The 21,633-nt window shown below is 41.7% G+C and overlaps 1 protein-coding gene across 1 annotated transcript in view; it reads left to right on the top strand.

The window, feature by feature from the left end:
- MOSPD2 (motile sperm domain containing 2) overlaps positions 1-20,322 on the top strand; it is an 879,929-nt gene extending 859,607 nt beyond the window's left edge. The window contains exon 15 of the mRNA XM_069637064.1: positions 16,456-20,322. Coding sequence (XP_069493165.1) covers positions 16,456-16,584 — 129 coding nt within the window. The 3' untranslated portion in view covers positions 16,585-20,322. The remainder of the gene's footprint in view (positions 1-16,455) is intronic.
- The last annotated feature ends 1,311 nt before the right edge of the window (positions 20,323-21,633 follow it).

Here is a 21,633-nt window from a genome sequence, read left to right as displayed (position 1 = left end):
CATTGCGCTCTGTTTCCAGAGGGCCTGTATGATGTATGCTTGTCGAGCGGCCCCTGCCTCTGCCAGCCTCATCGAAAAAATGTCTGCCAAAGATCTGTTTCAAGGAGGCCTGCGCCTTACTAGTGTAGCATATGTATTTGCGAATTTGGCCATGTCCTTGATGAAAGTCTCTCCAAATAACTTCCACTTGGCTGCCACCGCTGCTTCCGACGGGACCATCTCGCCTAGCTTGGAGTCAATTTTCACTAGGATGGATAGTCTTCTCTCGTTCGCTATGGCGCTATCACCCAATAAACATATCGCTCTCTGCACCCAGCCTGATACCACATCTGGGTCTATTGACTCCCTTTTCTGCTTGGCCTCCTCTGCGAGCTGCCAAGTCTTTGTGATTGGTCCAACCACATCCAGTAGCTTGTCCTGGCATACTCTCCCAGATCTGTCTGTGCCGCTCGTAATGTCCTTGCCGTACCTTCCCATGAAGGTCAACATGCGTGCATCAATTTTGGGGCTCTCTGCCACCTCTCACGGCACCCTGGGGCTGGGGCACTCTGCCTGCATCTTATTTCTGGCTTCCTTGCTTAATGGAGCCCTTAGCCTCTTCCTCAAGGAAGCTGTAATGTTACTGGTTGGTTCCCACTCCGAATACCTGGGGTGGATTAATGCATCTGGGTTCAATTCTTCCTCTTGTGCCTCATCGGCCTATAACCTGCTTCCTTTGCTCCTGTGCTGCCTGGCACTGCTGGAGGACGAGTCATCTGACTCGTGCAAGCTCCTGACGGATGAATCATTGCTGCTCTGCCAGCTTTCATCTGTGGACTCATCTGAGCTTTCCTGGTCATATCTGCTCCGTGACCTCGCCCTTCTCTTGCCACTACGCTTTTTATGTGGTGGACCAGGAGGGGTCTAGGCACTGTGTGCCCTGCAGGTCTTTTTTCTACTCCCTTTTCCTCTATGTGCCTCTGCCCTCCTTAATTCCTCCATTCTCTGAGAGAAGGCCAAGAAATCATCCATAATGCCCATGCTGCAGTGCGATGGGCCTCTACTGGCACTTGGTGCCCTCTAAAGCGCCTGACTCATTCTGACACCACTAACATGTGGGCCGTCTGAGTCCTTGTTTGAATATTCTCACCTGTTCATAGCTCTTAGATTGCTCGGTTCAGGTATGTCAAATGGATGCCCCCGTAATTTGCTTTTATTCACAGCTAGGCGGGTCAATGGGCTCCGTTATGCATTTTTACTTGGGACTTTGCCCCTAAACCACAAGCTGCTCTTGGGCCGGTGACCATGTGGAGCTGCTACAAGTTTGATTTGGGACTGGGCCCATAATCACACAACGTGTTATAATGCTGTGGATTACCTTACAGCTGCTGCCTGTGCCTGCGGTGTGGTCCTGCTGCTAGTAGGTGGTGCTTGCAAGCCACTCTGTTCTGCAGTGAATTGCCAGGCACTGCGCAATGTTGTGTGTGTTGCCAGGGTATTCCCTCTTTAAATATATGCTGCCAGTTGTTCATGCCGGTCGACGAGAATGATTGCTCCTGCCTCTTTCTCCTCATGGAAGTTCGCACGGGCACCGGAACCTCTGCAGGTCCTGTCGCGCCCCGCAGTGACTTCCATGAGGCTAATGCCTCCTGCTGCCTGCTATGAATGCCGGGGCCTCTGAAGGCTCCGTTGCATTCTAAAATCTACTGCAGTTGTTCTCAACCATGCTACAACGTGCTGCTGCTCGCGGTGCACTGGTGAAAACACACACACAGTATATACCACCATAACAATCACACACGTAATATTCAATAAAGACAGTAAATAAAGTTTCACTTAACTGCTGCTCGAGCAGCAAAGAAAGAGGATGAAAGAAGGAAGTCGAGGGATATTATAATGGACTATGCACTGTGATTGGATATGTAAAGTTAGGTGGAATCAGGAACCAATCATCAACAAACTACAAAATGTGCTTAATTCATGGGAATTGAAGTTCTTTCGTAGGTTTTTTTATGGTTGTAATGTTTTTTTATTGGCTGTTTGAGAAGTGAAGAGTTGAGATGAGTATAATCCGAGCCTTGTCTTGACCTAGAATCGTTTTTGGTACATATGGCGAAGGCCAGTTTTGCAATGGTAAATGGAATTCTCTATATGGATGCCCAAATGATTTCACCTTTCTTTATCTTTACTGGGTCTGGAGTTTTTCACAATTAGCTTCACATTTCTGCATCTCTTTACTCGTTGGTATTGTGATTTTTGACATATCTCCTAGCACTAGCTTTTGTAGCTTCTCTATCACCCAGGCACTGTTCATGTTATTATTGTTAATTTTGTTGCGGGTTGGGCAATCTCCCATGCTTGTATCGGTTGGACAGTGGCTTGGTGTCTTTACTTCACTCACTTCTATTTGTGGGCTTTTGAACATGCAAATAATGGTCTCATTATACACTTCTTGTGTTTGCTTTCCTCCTGTCTTTTTTTGTTGAAATGTATATTAATTAGCTTTTTCCTATTTTTTAAAATCCTTTTTATGTATTGTTTTGTCATGTATTCTTATTTATGATAATCTTCTTTGTTTCAATGGTGAGTACGATTTCTCAATGTTTTTCTATTTTTTGCCTTGAATTATACATTTTTATTTTTTGTTGTTTTGTGAACATCTAATAATACATGTACAGCCTAGAAAAAGACCCAGAGGGTCGAAACACGTGTTGACTGTGTGGCTTTATGACTAATGGTTTAGGGGTATCTGTACCCGCATGTGTGTACTTGTATTTAATAAACCCACATCAGAATAGCGCTGTGAGACAGTGTTTTTCTCTATTGGGTTTGCATTTCGAGTCCGGTTGGGCACCAGTACTCGCCCATGCACTGTCACCTGCAGCAGCCCTGGTTTTCAGTTTGATGTTTGTTACATTTGAACATGTGATTCAGTTTCTAAGTGCCCAATCCTTTTTGTATTTTTACCTGAACTTTACTTGAAGTTGTATGTAATTTTGGCACTCTTGTTAATCATAACCACTGGCACAGCTATTTCTATTGAATTTCCCTGAAGAGGTATATGCTTTGGAACCGGTGACATTTGGGCACAAGGCCTCAAACCCTCTCAGGGTTAGACTTTATAAGAAATAGGGAAGATGTTTTGTGTTGATTCTAAAGAGTTCCATCTATACTATGCATCTGACTACTTGCCTGTCTTGCACTGGTAATTGATTCTAATGCAATTGTAATTCTCCTAAGGGGGATGTGTGTGTGTGTATATATATATATATATATATATATATATATATATATATATATATATATATATATATATATATATATATATATATATATATATATATTTTATACAGATTTTGTGTGACTAACAATATTTGGCTAGTATGTTTATCTGTTTTGTGCGTAAATTAAAGGCCTAATAAATCATTGTATTTTTATATATGTAACTAACTGGAATTACTGGTGTTATTCTGTGTGAATTCGTTGTTGCCCTAGACCACTCACAAACCCTTCATGAGACTAAGCTTTGACCGCTCTGCTACCTCACCTTGATTGGGTTTGGCTAACCTCTCAGTGTCTTCCCTGTTTACGATTATAGGGTGGCCCCCCAAAATCCTCTCACCAGGGCTGATTGTGGAAATCCATCAAAATAAATTGATTTGAAGCGGTGGGATAAGGTCTTTGCCTCAGTGTAGTTTGAGGCCTGTACATGTTAAATAACCTATATAACAGTATACTCTTGTTATGCACCAAGTTAACTACTTGAAAGAATTGTGCACAGAGAAGTGTTTACCTACCTCGACTGTAAAAGCTGATCTTGTGTACAAACTGATCGATACCAGGAACATAGTAGTGTAGAATATGCAGGGGCAGGGCTTACCAGTAGTAATTGCCCTGTTGTTCTGGAGACCACTCTACAAATGAGGACGAAGAGAGAACTTCTCAATCCTCTATTACAACATATGAGGCAGAAGTTAATTTTGATCTGAGAAAGGAGGAGCTGAGGCTCAAATAAAGCAGAGTCAATTACATCATTGCCAAGATTGAATCTGAATTGAGAAAGGGAAGGACTGAGCATTCCAGCTGGAGTTAGCCAGACTACAAGGGTCTTTATGCTCCTGGGAATGGTTCTGGGTCCTCCTCTCTCCCAAGAGGTTTTAAGGATCTGTTGAATGTTTATGATGAAAATAATTACTTTATTTATTGGTTAACTGCATTTGCATATGCTTGTGAAGTACAAGAGGGGAATGAGCCTGATAAAATGGCATGGGTGCTCAGCTGACGTCCCCTTAATGGCAGTAGTGCTATTTTGGAGTTGTAGCATGAGAGAAAAGCCTTAATGCAGGCTCTGCTCTTAACGTTTGGGAAGACTGCTGACCAATACTTGGAGGTTTAGACGCCACAAGAAAAAAGAAAATACTTGAGTAATGTTTGTGAATTACTCTTTGAAGAACCTGAGTCGCTGGGTGGAAGGTCATAAAGTAACCACTTTTGATGGCATGATGAATCTTGTTATGCTTGAACATATTTTTGTTTCTTGTTCTGCTGAGCTGAAACAGCATTTGGCAGATTACAAGGAATTAGACCCAGGGAAACTGCCCATTGCTACTGATTTATGGGTATCCCATAGAGTGTCTCATAAGGACTCAAGTACTTCTAGTAAGCATGAGGGTGGGAAAAGGCAGAAAGAGAAGAGGGTGGGTCTATTGAAAAAACTGCATCCGATAATGCCCACCAAATGTTTCATAAAGGGAATATGTCTCATGGAGAGTATGTAAATGGTAGTGGGACTTACCATCCCTGGCAGGAAAGTGGACACAGGAAGCCTCCCTACCTACAAAGGTCATCAAAATCTTGTGTAACCTGTGGAGTAAGTGACCACGTGAAGGGGGACCCCAGATTTAAGGGTAAGCCTTTGGGGTCCATTCTGTGAATCTGACATTCCCTTATGATGAGGGAAAGATACTCATAGAAGTAGCCTTCTCTTGTGACACCTTGCCCAGTGCCATTGGTTCAGTTGTTCTAGTATCCCTAGGATCTTGGAATTCTGGGATCCTAGAGTTGCTGAAGCATATGCTTCTGTACCTGATAATACTGCACATTATTTCAGGGATAGTGTACTGGTAGATAGTGTAGAAACATCTGATATCATGAACACTAGGGCCAGTCGATCTGGAGTGGAATCCACTCTGGTAAATTCCGAGGCTCTGGCCAGGGCTCCTCTGCCCTGCAAGTTGGTTTATGGTCCCCCTTTTAACTTAACAGTAATGCTTGTAACAATAGCAGTAAGTGGAGGAGTGGTCAGGATTCTTGTATGTGTTCAGAGGCATGTTTCAGGTGGAGTTCTGCTGGGTAATGACAACAGAGACTTGGGTCTTGTGGGGGATACCGCAGAGCTACGGTATCACTACATATTATCCCCACCAAAAATATCGCCATATATATGGTTGCCTGGAACGGCCAAGGGGAATATTTTTGGGGGGGATAATTTTTGGGGTTTTTGGGAGCAGGGGCTGCTGGGGTGTCCCATGCTCCTTCAAAATGAATGCAGAGGTTGCGGGGGTTTCCCCTGCAGGTTCCATGCCTTAATATTGCCACAAAAATATGGCAATATATTTGTATGGCGATATTTTTGCAGGGATATTAACACATGGAGCCAGAGCTACCATGTACCAGGTCTCAGACAAATAAAGCTTCCTTATGCAAGCCTAAGGGGAAGCCTAAGCCAAAGGGGGAAACCCAAGACAAAGGAGTCAAAGATTCCTAAGAAGGGGGAGAAGAGTTCCTCCCCTACTTTACCTACAACTGAGGTTAAGGTATCTGACCCAAACCCTTGAACCTGACTAGGAATAAGAGTTGCCTGAAGTAGTTATTCCCCATGATCACCCTGGACTACAAAGTTTACCTGCAGAAGGGGGACCCTCTATGGATGAATTTAGTCAGGTTCAGTGAGAGTGTCCTTCTCTGGAAGGCCTTAGGAGACAAGCCTGCTCCCCGATGGGCGGTGTACCCCATGGGAAGCATAGAATCTATTGGGAAGTAGGGTTACTGTACAGTGAACCATAGAGACCACAGGAGGAGACCATAGTAGGTTGGCAGTCCCTCAGTATGTGAGGCCTTTCCTCCCACAGTTGGTGCATCTTGGTGTCAGGGGGTCGAAGCAGAGGTTACGCATGCATTTCTACTGGCCTAAGATGCAGGTTCCGGGAAAAAATGACTGCAGGAGTTGCACAACATGTCAGTTATATGGAAAACGTGGAAAAAATATTCAAGCTCCATTGGTGCCACTTCCTGTAATGGGTATACCATTTGTGAGGGTAGGATTGACCATGTTGATCCCCGTCATCCTCTTAAATCCTCTGGCTGCAGGTTTTTCTTGGGGTTGTTGATCATGCCACCAGATATCCTAAATCCATCCCACTCAAGACCGTGTCTGCCAAGTCAGTTGCTAAAGCATTGTTACGGATATCTGCGACGGTTGGCTTCCCTAAAGAAGTTCTGTCTGACAGAGGCTCTAACATTATCCAATTACTAGCAAAAGATAATCCTACTCCTCACGGGTTCTGTAGACAGACATGGTAACCCTCATCAATTGTTGTAAATCAATGATCGTGTAGGTCACTGTTCTGAATTGCTTATCGCTTGATGTGCTTTGCACTCAGAAGTAAACTGCACTGAGAAGGGGTGTGTGTGGCTGGCTGAAATAACCCGGAGCAGACGTGGAGGAGAGGCGAGAGTTGGCGTGCTGCAGCATATTGGGACCTTCTGTGCGCTCTCCGCACCTGTCACCTCAACCTGGCGCAGTGCAGTGTTTTGTGATGAAAATATCCTGAAAACGGTGCATCCTAGAGCCTTGAAACATGTTTTTTGAGGCCATTGAGTTTTATTCCTCGCGTTAAGATGCTTAAAATTAGCTTTGTCCGGTCCTTATATGACACCATTAATGTTTAGCTGATTTCAGGCAACCATCTTGTGTGTGAAGGTGTCCGGATGGTCCAAACCAGATAGCAGTTCACAGCGGCACTCCTCCATCTTTCACTCCAAGAAGTACGCCACACTTCTGTGCTTTCTCCATTATAAAAACGTCCTTTAGTTTTTAAATGTGTGGACAGCCGGGAGTACACCCGTGAATGAAACCACAATAACGTGTTTCACCTCCAAACTGGGCTTTGTCTGATTGCCGCAAGTATAGCAGAGGCCTCATCTGTAGACAATTGCCCTAGGGGTTGATAGACTATTTATAATACCCATTCCCCCTCTTGTGCTGCAACACATAGAATACAGCTGAGTCCCACGAAAACATTCGATCCAACGGTCACAGTCACTGACATAGCAGTCATCTGTGCTTGAACATAGTATGCTGCATGATTCTAATTCCTATTCCCATGCAATGTAATGCCTTTTTATTTTCATGTTTGATCAGACTATGGTCTTTCGAAAGGCCTTCATCCACTGCAGTGCTTCAAAGCCATAACAGTGGCAGTAGGCGCTATATAAATATCAAATAACATAACATATATTTCTTTGGAACACCCATTCTTTTTGCTTGTTTTCAACCCTCTCCTGGCCTTTTCGAGCTAGGTAAAGCCGACAGTTTTGGATTTTATGTAGGCTTGGGAAAGTCCTGTTCCAAGCACTACCGTAATGGTACTAGCTGGCTTTTATGTTAGCAGCTTAGTATATTAAAACAGTGCCTGGCAAAAACCTATCCAATGCTTACTCAAGAGCCCAAACTATTGGCTTTTCCTCTGCTTGTTATTAAAATGTAGTCAGTGCAAGGAAAGATGCAAGGATACACATATTGATTATAAATCTGAAGGCGCACTTAGTTGAGATTTTTATTTCATCATTTTTATTTCATCGGGAAGTGGTTTATAGTAGCAAATCTGCCATTACCGTACAGAGGACTGCTTAGAAATATAGGTGTCCCCTTAAAAGCACACAGATAGCTCAAAGAGATCCTGGCGGAAGTGTGTTTTAGATGGGGAAGGACAGGGAATAGTTGTGAATGGTGTTATGCACTAACATGGCCATGGGTGGTCAATGGGTGGATACACATCCAACCAATACCCACTTCTTGTGTGTCCCACCGCTCACATCCACTCTCTCCATCAAAGCTTCAATTCCCATGCCAATAGTTGTGGCTTACAGCCTTTGCTTAAATCTCCACCTAAATGACAAAACTTAAAAACATTTAAAGAATCTTAGCCTAAGGCCTTGAATCTCATTTTTTTGCACATTTTGTAACATGTGATTCCAGAGCTCTAAAGGTTCAAGTGGCCATGCATGAGAAGACCACCCAATCCTGTTATGTCCTTTTAATCCTGTGACTTGCATTTTTTCTTTCCCATTTCAAATTCTGGAAAACTGCAAGCCCCAGAATTCCAAGCAAAAACAGTTGAATGCCCATCTCACGCATGGCCACTGGAAACCTGAGAGCCCTGTGTTCCAGCCACCTGCCACATCAGGACAGTTAAACATTTGAGCTTGGTCTCTAATGTTATCAGTGAACTCAAACGTACTTCAAGAAAACATTTTGATTGGTCTCTGTCTTCAAACTAATGATTAGGGTGGTATATTGTAATTTGAGTTTAGTCACTTTTCACTCCAACCCTGCACCCACCCCCCACCCACCTCGAACACACACCTTGGCTCTAAACCAAGGCAAAATGAAAAGGAGTTGCTGTAAATATTTCAGAAAGGTTATGGGAAATGCAAGCATATAACATGTGGACACTCAAAAAGCAGTCAATGAAAGGTGCGCGTGGGCTTAGTTAAAGTAGGAATGTTGTGCACAATAAGCAGAAAACACATTTGCATTGAACCATGAAATAAGTGTATTAGCTAACACTGCAAAATGGTTACAAATCAATCCGTATTGTGGCTTTTTTTACCCAAAAGGTTTGGATCAATAATTAAAAAATATATTCATGTTCGAAGGTCATGCTCGAATGAGATATTTTGATATTTATTTTAATTTTATTTATTTATTGCATATTTATAAGGCTCCTATACACAAAGGGCCTGATTCATGGAAGCATTTTATAATGGCGCAATCCCATAGAAAAATGTTCCATGAATCAGGCCCAGTGTGTTTAATTGGATACAGCTTCTTTATTGAGAAACAAAGGGATGGCCACTTAAATGATTAGATGTGAAGAGTACATTCACTCAGTAAAATGTGATGGTGTGCAATGGGCACCACCGGTTTAATGCTGCTCATGAACAATCGCAACTAAGAACAAAAGGAAGGGGCCCTAGGATTGGAACCAGCCTTGCTGAGCTCTAGTTTTGTATAGTAAGCTTCTGATCAATAGTGTTGCAAGGTCACAGGGCTGTGTTCAGGAGAAGCAAACACCTCATTTGTTTAGGTAATACGGGGGTGGGGGTTCAGGATACCTTGCATTTAAGTTTTTAGTTTCTTTGATAAAGAAAGTGATTTTCCACACAGTTTCCTGGTTTCTTCTGTGCTTGGTGCCCAGGGTTTTGTATTTATTTATTTCTCATTGAGTTGTTGTGTGAGGTCAGCCAACACGTGTTTCGACCCGTAGGTCCTTTTCAAAGCTAAATAAATGTGTCCATTACATTACATTACATTTATAGTGCGCACTATTGACCCTCAGGCATAAAGGTGCAGATCAAACAGACAAGTAGTATACAACAATAGGACGCAAAACACATCATCCTCTTAGGAGCAGAAAGGTAAGAGGTAAAAAGGGGGAGCAGCTGGATCTATACAGCTGGGTCAACCCTAGAGATCAAATTGCAGGTACTAGGTAATGGTAGAACGAGAAGTCATAATGAGTAGTTCTCTTAGTTTAGATTAGGCAAAGAGATGTGTTTTAAGTTCTTAAAGACTTGCAAGGAATTCTAATGCCTTAATCGGTCAGGAAGTTTATTCCAGAGGGAAGGAGCCCTGACATTGAACGCCCCGTTTTCTGCCTTAGCAGTCCTGCTTCTGGGCTGCATAATCAAGTTATGTGTTCCCGATCTAAGGGAACGTTGGTTAGATTTCTCTTTTATGTGATTCTGTAGGTAAGTGGGCACAACTTGTTGCCTACACTTAAAGGTGATAACCAGAACTCTGAAGACTATCGGGCTTCTATCGGAAGCCATGAAGAGATCTTCTAGCCTCAGTTATATGACTATGCTTAGGGAGTCTAAGAACTACTCTGACTGCCCAGTTCTGAACAACCTGCAGTCTGCATAATTCAAGTTGACTAATGCCTAGAAGAAGACTGCAGCAGTAATCCAACTTTGCCCCGATTATTGCCCTGGCAATAGTCTCTGCGCACTCCTGTGAAATCATAGGCCTTAGATGGGAGAGAAGCTTAACATAGTAAGCTACTCCCGCCACAACCGTGGAAACATGAGCCTTCATACTTAAGGTAGAATCCAGGGTAACTCCTAAGATTTTACTTTTCGGTAATAGAGAGATGATGTCATCTCCTAGTTTGAAGGAGCTGTAAGATATATCAAGATTTTTTAGAGCCCTTGGACTACCAACGATCAGTACCTCTGTCTTGCTACGGTTCAGGGCAAGGAAGTTTTCCAACATCCACTGTTCAATTAAGGTGAAAATTCTGTTTACCTCAAACTTGTCCCTCTCATGGTGTCCTGTTAATGAGATGACACATTGAGTGCCATATGCATAATTTGAGAAAATGACCCCCTCCTCTTCTAGCATGAAGAAGAAAGGCGCCATAAAGAGGTTGTACAGACAAGGTGACATGCTCGCCCCTTGGGGGACTCCATATAGCACCGATATAGGAGTGGCTTCTGCCAAAGCCGAGCAGACTCTACTGCTTCTATGCTCCAGGAAAGACTGAACCCACTGTGCTGCCGAGACCGAGAGATTGGCCACATCTTGTAATCTGGGAATAAGAATAGAGTGTTCAATCAGATCAAAGGCTGCTGATTGATCTAAGGAGATTATTAACGACAAACCCTTTTTATCCATATCTCCCAAGAGTTTAGTTTTTTAGTTTTAAGCTCTAAAAGCGCTGTTTCCGTCCCAAATTATTTCCGAAAGCCTGACTGATTGCACTGGAGAATGGGGTATTTCTCCAAGTGTTCTGCCAGTTGTTCATATGCCACCCTATCTAAGATTTTCAATTTGAACTGAGTATTAGATATAGGTCGAAAGTTAAGCGGGTTGTCCATTGGCAGGCCTGGTTTTTTGAGAATGGGAGTGGCCATAGTGGATTTAATCTCGTCTGGGACGCGGTTTTCCTTTAAGGAAGTGTTTATGAATATACATAATGCTTCAAGGAGCCGTGGAGGACATTTCTTTATGATCGAGGAGCAAGCATCTCCTCTGCATTGAGAGGGTTTCATGTGTTCAATGATTATTTGAAGCTCGCTCATCGTAATGGGATGAAAATCAAATTGATGTATCGAGGAGTCGTGACTGAAACTTCTGTTGGTATCCTTACATGCTAGAGTAGAGGATTTATTTTGCTCTAACATTTTCGTGCGAATATTGTGTAGCTTATTGAATAAGCCATCTTGGATTAATTGGCACCAAGAGGCGTCATCTTTCGCTAAGTTGTCTAGGGGAGCTGGGGAGTTTTCCTGTTCTTTAAGAATCCTAAAAATGTCCCTTGTGTTAGATTTAGCTGTATTAATCCTGTTATTATGGAATTCTCTCTTTGCATCGAGAATCGATTTTTTTATAATCATGTACTAGGTTCTTATATCTTACTAGACTTGTGGGAGTGCATTCCTTTTTCCAAGCAAAGAATGCTTTACTAACTTTGTTTTTTTTAACCGTAGCTCCTGTGAGAACCAGGCCTTACTTTTATGTTCTGGAGATTTTATCTTTTTTAGCTTAAGCGGCGCTAGCTTCTCTGATATGCGAGATAGATTATCTAACAAAATATTTGCCATGACCTGAGGGGAGCATTCTGTGTGAATATTGAGAAGATTATTATTAAGCAATGGAGCTATGTTATCTATCGTAATACGTGTCAAGTTCCTTAGCCAAACTTTGGGTGGCTTAATCAGGGATTTTACTGGAAATGGCACGTGCAAGGTGAAATGGACAAATGAATGATCAGGCCATGGGCAAGGGCTAGCAGCAATATTGCTACAATCTATATTTAGACTTCCTAGCCAGTCAAGTGTATGGGCGCATATATGGGTTGACTTTGTCATAAATTGGGAAAAACCCAAGTCATCTAGGCTTTGTTTCATTACTGTAGCATGGAGGTCCGTATCTACGCCCAACCAATAGTTGAAGTCACCCAAGATTAAGAATCTGGTATCTGGCTTCAAGAGAGGTATGATGTAGGAGGACAAAACTTCAGCCAAGTGAAGCTTTGAGGATGGTGGACGATATAAAAGTAAAATGTTTATCGTAGATTCAGGGTTCATTCCAATTTTCATGTGCATCAATTCAATACCTTCAGGTGAAAGACCCGGTGTTTCCCAGACAGTGAGCGAGTCCCTGAGAATTATTGCGACTATCCCCCCCCCTACCATCCAGTCTATCTTTACTCAGCATTACATAGCCAGGTGGTATAGCTAGATTAAGTGAAGGTGAGGAGGCACAAGGGCTCCAAGTCTCTGTCAGGGCACAGAGGTCGAGGTTATTTGCTTCAATATAGTTAGAGACTTCTAAGTAGTGTTTAACTAATGATCTGGTGTTTAAAAGCATACAGTTTAACTCAGTTACTGGATTAGTGACTTGTGCAGGTTGTGCCTGCTGTGGGTTCCCTTGATCTATCGATTGTCCCGTTCCCAGGGGTGGCATTGTGCTAGGAGTTCGTGAGTCGGTGTCCCCTGTGGGGTTCTAGTTCGTATAGTCTGATATTTCCTGTTAATATAGCTGGGCTCCTGATGGGCCCTGTTTCTTCAATTTACGTCCTCGTCGTTCCGTCTGCTGTGCCCAGAAAACATGTCAGGTTCAGCACATTTTAAGTGGGAAAATTATAACAGTCAAATTAAATCTCATGAATGTACAGGTCTCGCGCTGCCGCATGTCGAGAGTGAGAAGTCTGAGAAACTCAGAGAAAACCGTTTGCTGTATCAGTGCTTGTGTTAAATAGGACTTTAGTGAAAGGACCAGATAGAAATACATTTTTAGACAAGTGTAAGATATTTTGATATCTCCAGTGGCACATTTTACATCTGCAATTAAGCCATTATTTAGCAGCAGACAGCTTAGAAATAATACTTGCAGGCTGAAATGGCCATAGGACTTAGTATGGACATGGGCCGTCAATGGGTGGGTAAATAATCAAACACGTACAAGTTGTGTGTCCACTCTGACATGCCATCTCTTCCTAGCTGTACTCCAATGCAACCGTTTTGCTTTATAGGTGGCGCTGAAGCGCCACCTAATAGCCAAAACTAAAAAGGGAGGTGAAAATAAGAGAATTGAAGACTATTAACAGGTATGAGAACAAAAGGGAAGAGCATGTGAATGGAAATAGAGGTCGCGGGTGAGAATGAGGGGAAGGGCAGGGGTGCAGCGTCTGCTGAAAAGGGCTAGGAAAGTGGTAGAAAAGAACTGTTGCTACATTTGAATCCTAGCATAAGACATTTACCACAGCAGAAGCATATCGCTGGTACCTGCATCTGTGAGAAAGGTAAATGTGGCCCTTAATTGTGCTAAAGCTGCTGCTTCCTTCACCCTAAATCGGTCTTCCCGTAAAGCCCAGACCTTGTCAAATCTGGTTGAGGTCTCCCATGTCAGCAAATCCAGGCAGATTTCTGACACAAAATACCAATTATTCAATTTATGAATGCAGACCTCAACCGAATGTTATCTAAATTACAAAAAGAGCATTTAGAAAGTGAGAGGCAGAGGGGGTAGGACTGGGGCAGAGAGGTGCACATGATTCAGAAACTGGCTGGGAAGAGTGAGCCACTTGGAATGGGGTAGAACTGGAGCAACACGTAGTGTGATAGTGTTTGTCAGTAGTAAAGCAGACAGATATTGCTTACATGCCTCGTGATTATTTTGGGTGCACATGCAGCACATCCAGCTTAAATCTGTTGCAAAATGCTACTGTTTACGATTGGTGACTTGATGGTATCTATTGAAACTTGTCATGATCCGCCCCCAACCCCACAAAACAAAAGGGATTGGAAATTGACCATGATTGCCTATTACCCAATTATTTTATTTTTGTATTAATTGAGTTATAGTTGAGACTTGCCAACCTTACACAATCCACAATAAAACTTAAACATGATCAAACAGTTTTGAGAATTACATAAATTCCTTATGTCGTATTAACATAATTCGTACATCAATAAAACGTAATTCATAGATCAATAAAACAGTACCAATCATTAAAACATTACCAATAATTAAAAAGAAAAACTACTAAAAACTTCAGGTAATACACACACATATGTTAAAAATAGTCGGAAAGAGAGACCATCCCCTCAAATTTATCAAAGTGCAAATTACTATCTGGGGGTCATTAGGCCAGACAGATTCGGGAATTTTACAACCGCGATTGTGAGCGCGATTTCAAGGCCAGATACGCGCCTATCCCAAAATTCCACAGTCGTTAGCCAGGTATCATCATGTACAAAGCTCCCAAATAGCACCTGTCTCGTATCACTGGATAAAAAGAGGATCTCTCACATCTTTTCTTATCACAAAGGGAACACCCCGTCTGTAAAATCTTTAGATTGTATCAAATGTCCCCAGTTAATAATAAATTAAGCCTAAATCGTACAAATTGCATCCGCCAGTAACAATTTGGGATCTTTTTTTTTTTTTAAAGGTATGATAGGATAGTACCCATTGGTTTATCTCCTTTCGATAAGGATTTGTGCAACCTATATGAGCACACTCTTTTAATAGTGTACATCCATTCTGCTGGAAACAACAGTTTTACAGTTGTTTGCTGTGAAATGTGTGCTGTAAAAGACACCCTTTCTGCCAGTTTTTTAAACCTAACCCCTCTCCAACCTCATTGGAGGTCTAGGGCTCGCGCATTATGCTCACTCACACTTGCCAAGTCAAGGAAAAGCATTCACACCCCTCCACTTATGCATTTCACCAGCAACCACTGCTGTCATTTCTACCACCACTTTTTATAGCCATGTTCACAGATCTGAAACTGCACTTTTCAGTCCAAGCATAGCTGGCTAATTTACCGATTGCCTCTTTAAAGCCAATCACTTGACTTAAGCTGCTGCTCAGCTACTAAGCCGTAGATACGCCGTCACGTGCTGCTTTCTAGCTCCTGTGTGGGTGTGGCACAGACTTCAGGGAGAGCTTGGTCTGTCTGAAGCACCACATTTTGGCACGTGTGCTGTAGAAGCGTACATGCATATATTCATTGCAGAATGTGCCTGTGCTAAAAGCCCTGGCAGAACATTGATTGCTAAAACAGATAGCGTATTTCTCGCATCTGTAACCCATACTCCCCTGTCCATTTCTTGTTGACTGAAAGGTGTGTCCACTTATTGTTGACAAACGAGATGACCTATCTCGGGCTACGTTGCGGCCATTGGCAGCGTCGCTAGTAGCAAGCACGCATAGTTATGCCCCCTGCCCTCATCCTCCACTTGAATGTATTTTTTTTTAAATGATGTGGTCACCCCACCACTAGATTTCTTTACACTTGAACTATTGTGCATTGAAATTGTTGCACAACAGCTACAACCTATGTTGAATCAGGGAGGCCAAGGAATTAAGTGTCAGAAATGGCCACCTTGCCTGCACTTTGTATTCGAATTTCTAGAATTTAAAGCAGGGAAACCTCCCTATGCCTCTATAGCCGTCACAAAGAAGCTGACGCTGTTTTGACTAAAAAACACCAAACTAAACATAATCCACAAGGATCCCCCCCCTACTTTTGCCAATCCCACCCACTGAGCCCAGGCACCAAATCCCTTTAAGACGTGTTGCTCCATGCTGTTCTCCCCCTCCACAACACAGCGGCGGCATTCACAGTTCCACTAGCTTTTTTGGATGCACTTCTACCTCCTGACAATGCGCCTTCATTTATGATACATGAGGACAATCCCCCTCCCCACATGTATCTGGCCCCCAACACTTCAGTTCATGAAGGAACTCAAGCTTGTCCTACCGCACTCTTGTATAAGCAATCCGAAATCCCAACAGTCCTGGGAATTACCCTCTCCGTGCACAACGGTTCGTTGCTTCCAGAAGCTAGAACCATACTTAATAAATCCACCACATGAAAATAGCAACGTACCAGGCACAGTTCTTGCCTCTAAAAAGAAAATTAACAAAGAAATGTATGCACATATTCACCTAATGTATTCCTTCGAATGAAAAAAATCCACAAGTAAATGCAACATTATTTTAACATTATATTCATATGCTAATATAATGGCCTAAAACATCCTTGCCATTCCTGGATGCCCAGGGCAATTTCATGCTTATATAAATATGATCACTTTGTTTTATAATTGCCACGTTTGAAATGTGTACAAATCCAGTTTATGCTTAGTAACTTTCTTTTCTTTTGTTTCTTTTTACAGCTGAGTCAGTTATTGGAAGTCAATAAAAGACTTGAAGAGCAAATAAATCACTGTGTCTGGATGCAGCAGTTGCTCTTGGCTTTAGTGGTCCTCTTCATTGCCATTATCTTATTTGGACGTGTGCTTTGAAGACTGGTAGGATGACAGCGACACTCTGTACTGGACATGCAATTCCTTTGCAACAGAGTGTCCTGCGGCTCAGAGAACACTATGACCAACCGGATGTGCAGTTCTACCGCCCGCTGACCATGTACACTGTTGATATTACCTCCCGAAGATGATGGATGGTGTGCGGAAGGAGAGCAGAGAAATGTGAACAAAATGATCTTGCCAGTTAGTATGATGGGACGGCAAAGGACATTGCAATCATTTGAGGCTATGTTTGCCATGACGACCGTCAATTAGAAGTAGTTCATTTGTATTTTATGTGAGGCTTACTTATGTCCCGGAGAAACTTGTTGCTAGTTTTTTTTATTTTTTTATTTGTATTTGCTTGTAAGCTGAACTGAAATATTATTTGCGGTGCAGATGCAATGTGCCTTTGTTCTCAAGGACTGTTTAATAACTGCAGACATAAATGTGCAGGTCCTATATTTGTTGCCAATGTCTATTGGTGAAAATATTTCAAAATCATGCTTTAATATTTCTTTTATAGACGGTTACAGACGACAACGCTCCCCCTCCTGCCCAACAAATGCTTTGTGCGCGTTCAAGTAATACAGGTGGTCCATCAGTATTTCAGCGGTGCGCTCCATTAGATATCCACTAAACAGGGCTTTAGACTTTTTAATGAGCTATTCCAATAGTTAGACGTGGTTTAATGACATTTTAATGCTTACTGTGTATGTATGGAACTGTCGCCCATTTTAGAAAGCAAGCCACAGTACGTTTCTACTTTCTCAAAGATCCCTTACAGCAAATGACATGTTCTCTCGGAATGGACTTCCTGCGCCTAAATATTTAGTAATGCCTTTCCAGTTGTTTAATTCCCAGGTTTACATCTCGACTATTTATGGATCTGAAATGCCTATACATGTTCCTTTTTTTTACCTTCAATATACACTTCCTATCACCAGTCTGAAATTGGCTGAAGAACTTTCTGCATCACATTGAGTGTGGCTGCTGACAATAGTATTGAGCGATCACTTGGTGGGTGTTTGGTGTATTGAGCAATACATTTTGAAGCATGTATTTCATTTTCACAATGCTGTGGTTTAGGATTTAAGTACACAGGTCACAATAGGAAAATGCCTTACTCCTTTGCAAAAACAGAACGTGTGAGTGCTGAACTGTCTGCACACCACAGGAAGTTAAAACTGGAACTATATCTTGTATACAACGGAGCTCGGTCCTTAGTTCAAATCCGTGCGCTACAGGTCATTACTCTAGAATCAGTACAATACTCTGAAGCACGTTGCTGGGTTGCTTACATTTGAATGTTTCTAGCATGTCAGCATTCCCGTTGTTGCATGCTAGACTTCATGGCTTTATCTTCATAAGAACCAGTCACGCACCAACCTATCTCTTAATACCACTGTTTTACACTGAAGTAAATAATGTCAATAATATGTCCTTGGGCACCAGTTTTTGTTATCTTTTCCCCGAAAAAGAAATGCTTATAAAGACTTTATATACTTCATTGTATATATTATTTGAAATACAAATGATGTTTTTCGAAAGTGACGGTGTCTACCATCACTTTCTAAATGCTAATGGTAACCTCTAGTAACCACTGAGAGTGGTTATCCACAACAGGAGTGGGGGTTTTCCATTTAGGTGCTTTTGATGAAGTTCTGTTTCCAACTTCCTCTTGATTTTGCCATTATGCCAACATGCAAGACAGCCATTGGTCCTATTGTGAAATAATGCACTGAAGGAAAAACCGTGCTTGGAGGATCTTATTACTTGAAATTTCAGACAACGACAGCTGACTCTACTTGATGATTCAGAAGTGCAAGCAAAATCTGTACCTTTTTGGTTTTTGGTGAGATGTACAAAATTAATTCTTCAAATAACTTAACCGCGTTTAACCCCTACCCGCATTTTATGAAGTTTAATGTGCGAAAATAATGTGCCTTATCTGCTTAAGGGCTTGTGAGGCAGCCCTTCCAGACACAAGTGAGGCTCTGAGTTGGGACAAAAGTGACCACAGTTCATCAGTGAATAGAGACGCCACTTGTCTTTTCGTCCATCGAAAACGGTATTGTCTGAGCTTGTTAGCTTTCAAATAAACAATATGATTTGAAATAGTGTTTTCATTTAAATGTTCCGGTTTGCAGTCATCAGCATCCTGATCACTCCACTAAACGTACTTTCTTGCAACTCAAACCCTTCCTTCTTTAAATTTCACACATTTCCTTTTTCTTGTAGAAAGGTGTATTACTAACCTGAAAGAATGTTCATTGATAACATACAATGAAACCTTAAAAGGTACACAGAACACGCATCTCTTTGAGGCTACAATCAAACAGATTCCGGTCCATAATTTTTAATATATTAAAGAAATATATATTATTTGCAATCATGAGTGTTTTTCGCCATAATTCTTTTCATAGCATTACACCTATGTTGACGTGAGAGGACTTTTCTAGGGTTTCCCGTTTAACAAAACAAAAACGATAGTCGACTTCTGAGGATCCCAGCTTAAGCCCCACCCAGTTCATTAAGGCATCCTAAATTCCAAACCACATTAGCCAATTCCTATGTTCCCCATCTGCCATTCCTAATTCGGGGTTTTACAAGTTAACCACAAGCTACAGCTTGTATTTGCTCTGGTACTTAACATACTGTGTACTTTTTGGCAAATTGAAAACCTACTGTAAAAACAAGGTTTCTTTGTTTGATATGCAGTAAAGCTGTTTTAACAGTGCATTCATACTTCTGCTGCCCTTGAAGCCATGTTGGTTTACAGCTTAGTATAGAACAATAGTTTTCAATGACATGTTTGTGTCTAAAAAAAATGGTGTATGTTCTGGTTGGTCTGTCATTACGATTAGATTAGTAAAAGTGTATTTAACGTATATGGCATGGTCGTAACATTTGTGAGAATCTGTAGTGCCATTAAAAGAAAGCACACATTCCTTTTAGTCTAGAAATTAAGAGAAATGATGTGACTGAAGAATAACAGCGAAACTGGTTTTGCATACATAAGAAATCTAATTATGCAAAGTATTCATACTTGCAAGCTCTTTACTCCAAGACGCTCTCTGGTACAATACATTGAGATAAAGCGTTTTATTGCAGCTTGCACATTTAATTACTCTATTACATATCCTACAATTAGTCATTTGCATGTAAAATTGGTATCATTCTACCAACCGTTCAATACAGTAATGAAACGGCCTCTTTTTCTTTTTTTAGTACTTTTATAATACCTTTTTATACCAATCTACTTCGTACCATTTTATGGACAGATCAAAGCAAATCCTGTAATTGGTGCCTCTGTAATAGATAATTTACTTCTAGAACACATGCTGTAAAGCATTTCAGGCCAAAAGCTGTTTGTCCTCTTTGAAAAACGTTCTGTTATGGGGACATGTTCTGCTGTAACTGTGTGTTCTCCTAAGAACCTAATGCGTGTATGATGCGATCATAATGTGTCTTGAGAGCATTGAGTTGAGCAAAGTGCGATTACTGTGTTAAAAAAAGTTTACCTGCCATTCACATGGACTGCTTCATGAAACCTTGTTGTTCTTTTTCAAACTATTTATGTTTAAATCATTCTTATATGAAAATTGTAATATCGTAATGCTTTCACATATTTTCAGTATTTTATTGGTATTTTGGTATTTGTTTTGGACATCTAACCTAAATATTTTGTTCTATTTAAGTTCATTTTTAAAAAATAAACATCATGCTGAAAGCGTTGATATATTAATGTATTTATTTATTTATTTGTTTATATAGCGCCAGCAGCTCGCAAACATCAGGTCTCTGACATGAAGACATATGACAAAAACACATAAAATCACAGGACAAGGCGCTCATTAAGTCTTTAGGGGTATCAGTTTCCTAGGACCGGTTTATCATTTGAACAAAAAGAGTCTTGGGTTTTCTCCGGAAACTTGTGTATTTCTGATCTAGTCTTAAAGAGATGGGTAGGTTGTTACACATTGTGGCTGCTTTAATATGGAAGGCTTTCCCGAGTCCGTTGGCCTTTTTTAATCTGGCAATTTCAATTTGACCTTTTGAGTCCGACCTGATGGCCCGTTTTGGTACGTTCGTGACCAGTTTGCTTTTCAGGTAGGACGGGGTATCCCGTGGATGCATCTGTGTGTCAGCGTCATAGCCTTAAATGCAATTCTTTCCTCAACGGTTAACCAGTGGTAATTCCTTCTATCCTCGCTTATGTGTTCCTTTTCGGACTTCTTTTTTATAATACTTACCGCATTATTTTGGATAGTTTGGCATTTGGCGATATGACCCTTATTTGCGCCCAGCATAACGGTGTTGCTGTAACCCAGCCTTGATAGGATGGTGGCTCTGCCTATTGTTGAACAATTGTCTTCGCTCAGATAGGGGTGGATTGACTTGAGGAGACAAAGGTGGTATGAGCAGTTCTTATTTAATTGGAGAATATGGGCTTCGGCACTCATGGACAAATCTATGTACATCCCTTATGTTTTTACTCTGTCTACCACCTTGATTTGGATGTTGTTTATGCGGAAGGATTGATATGAGCTGTTAAGTTTGGCTCTGGCATGGCTTGGAACGAAGACCATTAGCTCCGTCTCATTTGCATTTAGACATAGCCAGTTGTTATTCATCCAGTTCTCTATGGATTTGTAGACTTCTTCCACCCTTGCGCTATCCTGTTCGTAGTCCCCCCTCAATTCCACCACCAGCTGAGTGTAATCAGCGTAGTTGGTGAAAAAGGCACCCAATTTGTCAAGGACCAGACATAAGAATCTTATGTACAGATTAAAGAGTAGCGTAGACAGGCTGGCTCCTTGAGGCACACCACAGCCAATTGTCTCCATGAATGAAAAATTGTTACCCCAATGAACCCTGGATTTTCTCTCTTGACAAGGAGTCTAGCCAGCTAATTGCTTCAGGGGAGCAATTAGCGACCTTCACTAAAGCCGATTTGAGTTGATTATGGTCTAATAGATTGAAGGCCGCGCTAAGGTCTAGCAGCAGGAGGAGACCAGTGTTCCCCCTTTTCCACGATGCTTAGCA

The sequence above is a fragment of the Ambystoma mexicanum genome, chromosome 7p, assembly GCF_040938575.1.
Source record: "Ambystoma mexicanum isolate Mex_15411 chromosome 7p, UKY_AmexF1_1, whole genome shotgun sequence".
Taxonomy (NCBI): Eukaryota; Metazoa; Chordata; class Amphibia; order Caudata; family Ambystomatidae; genus Ambystoma; species Ambystoma mexicanum.
Note: the sequence above shows the minus strand (reverse complement) of the source record. Positions and strands in the feature narration are given on the sequence as shown.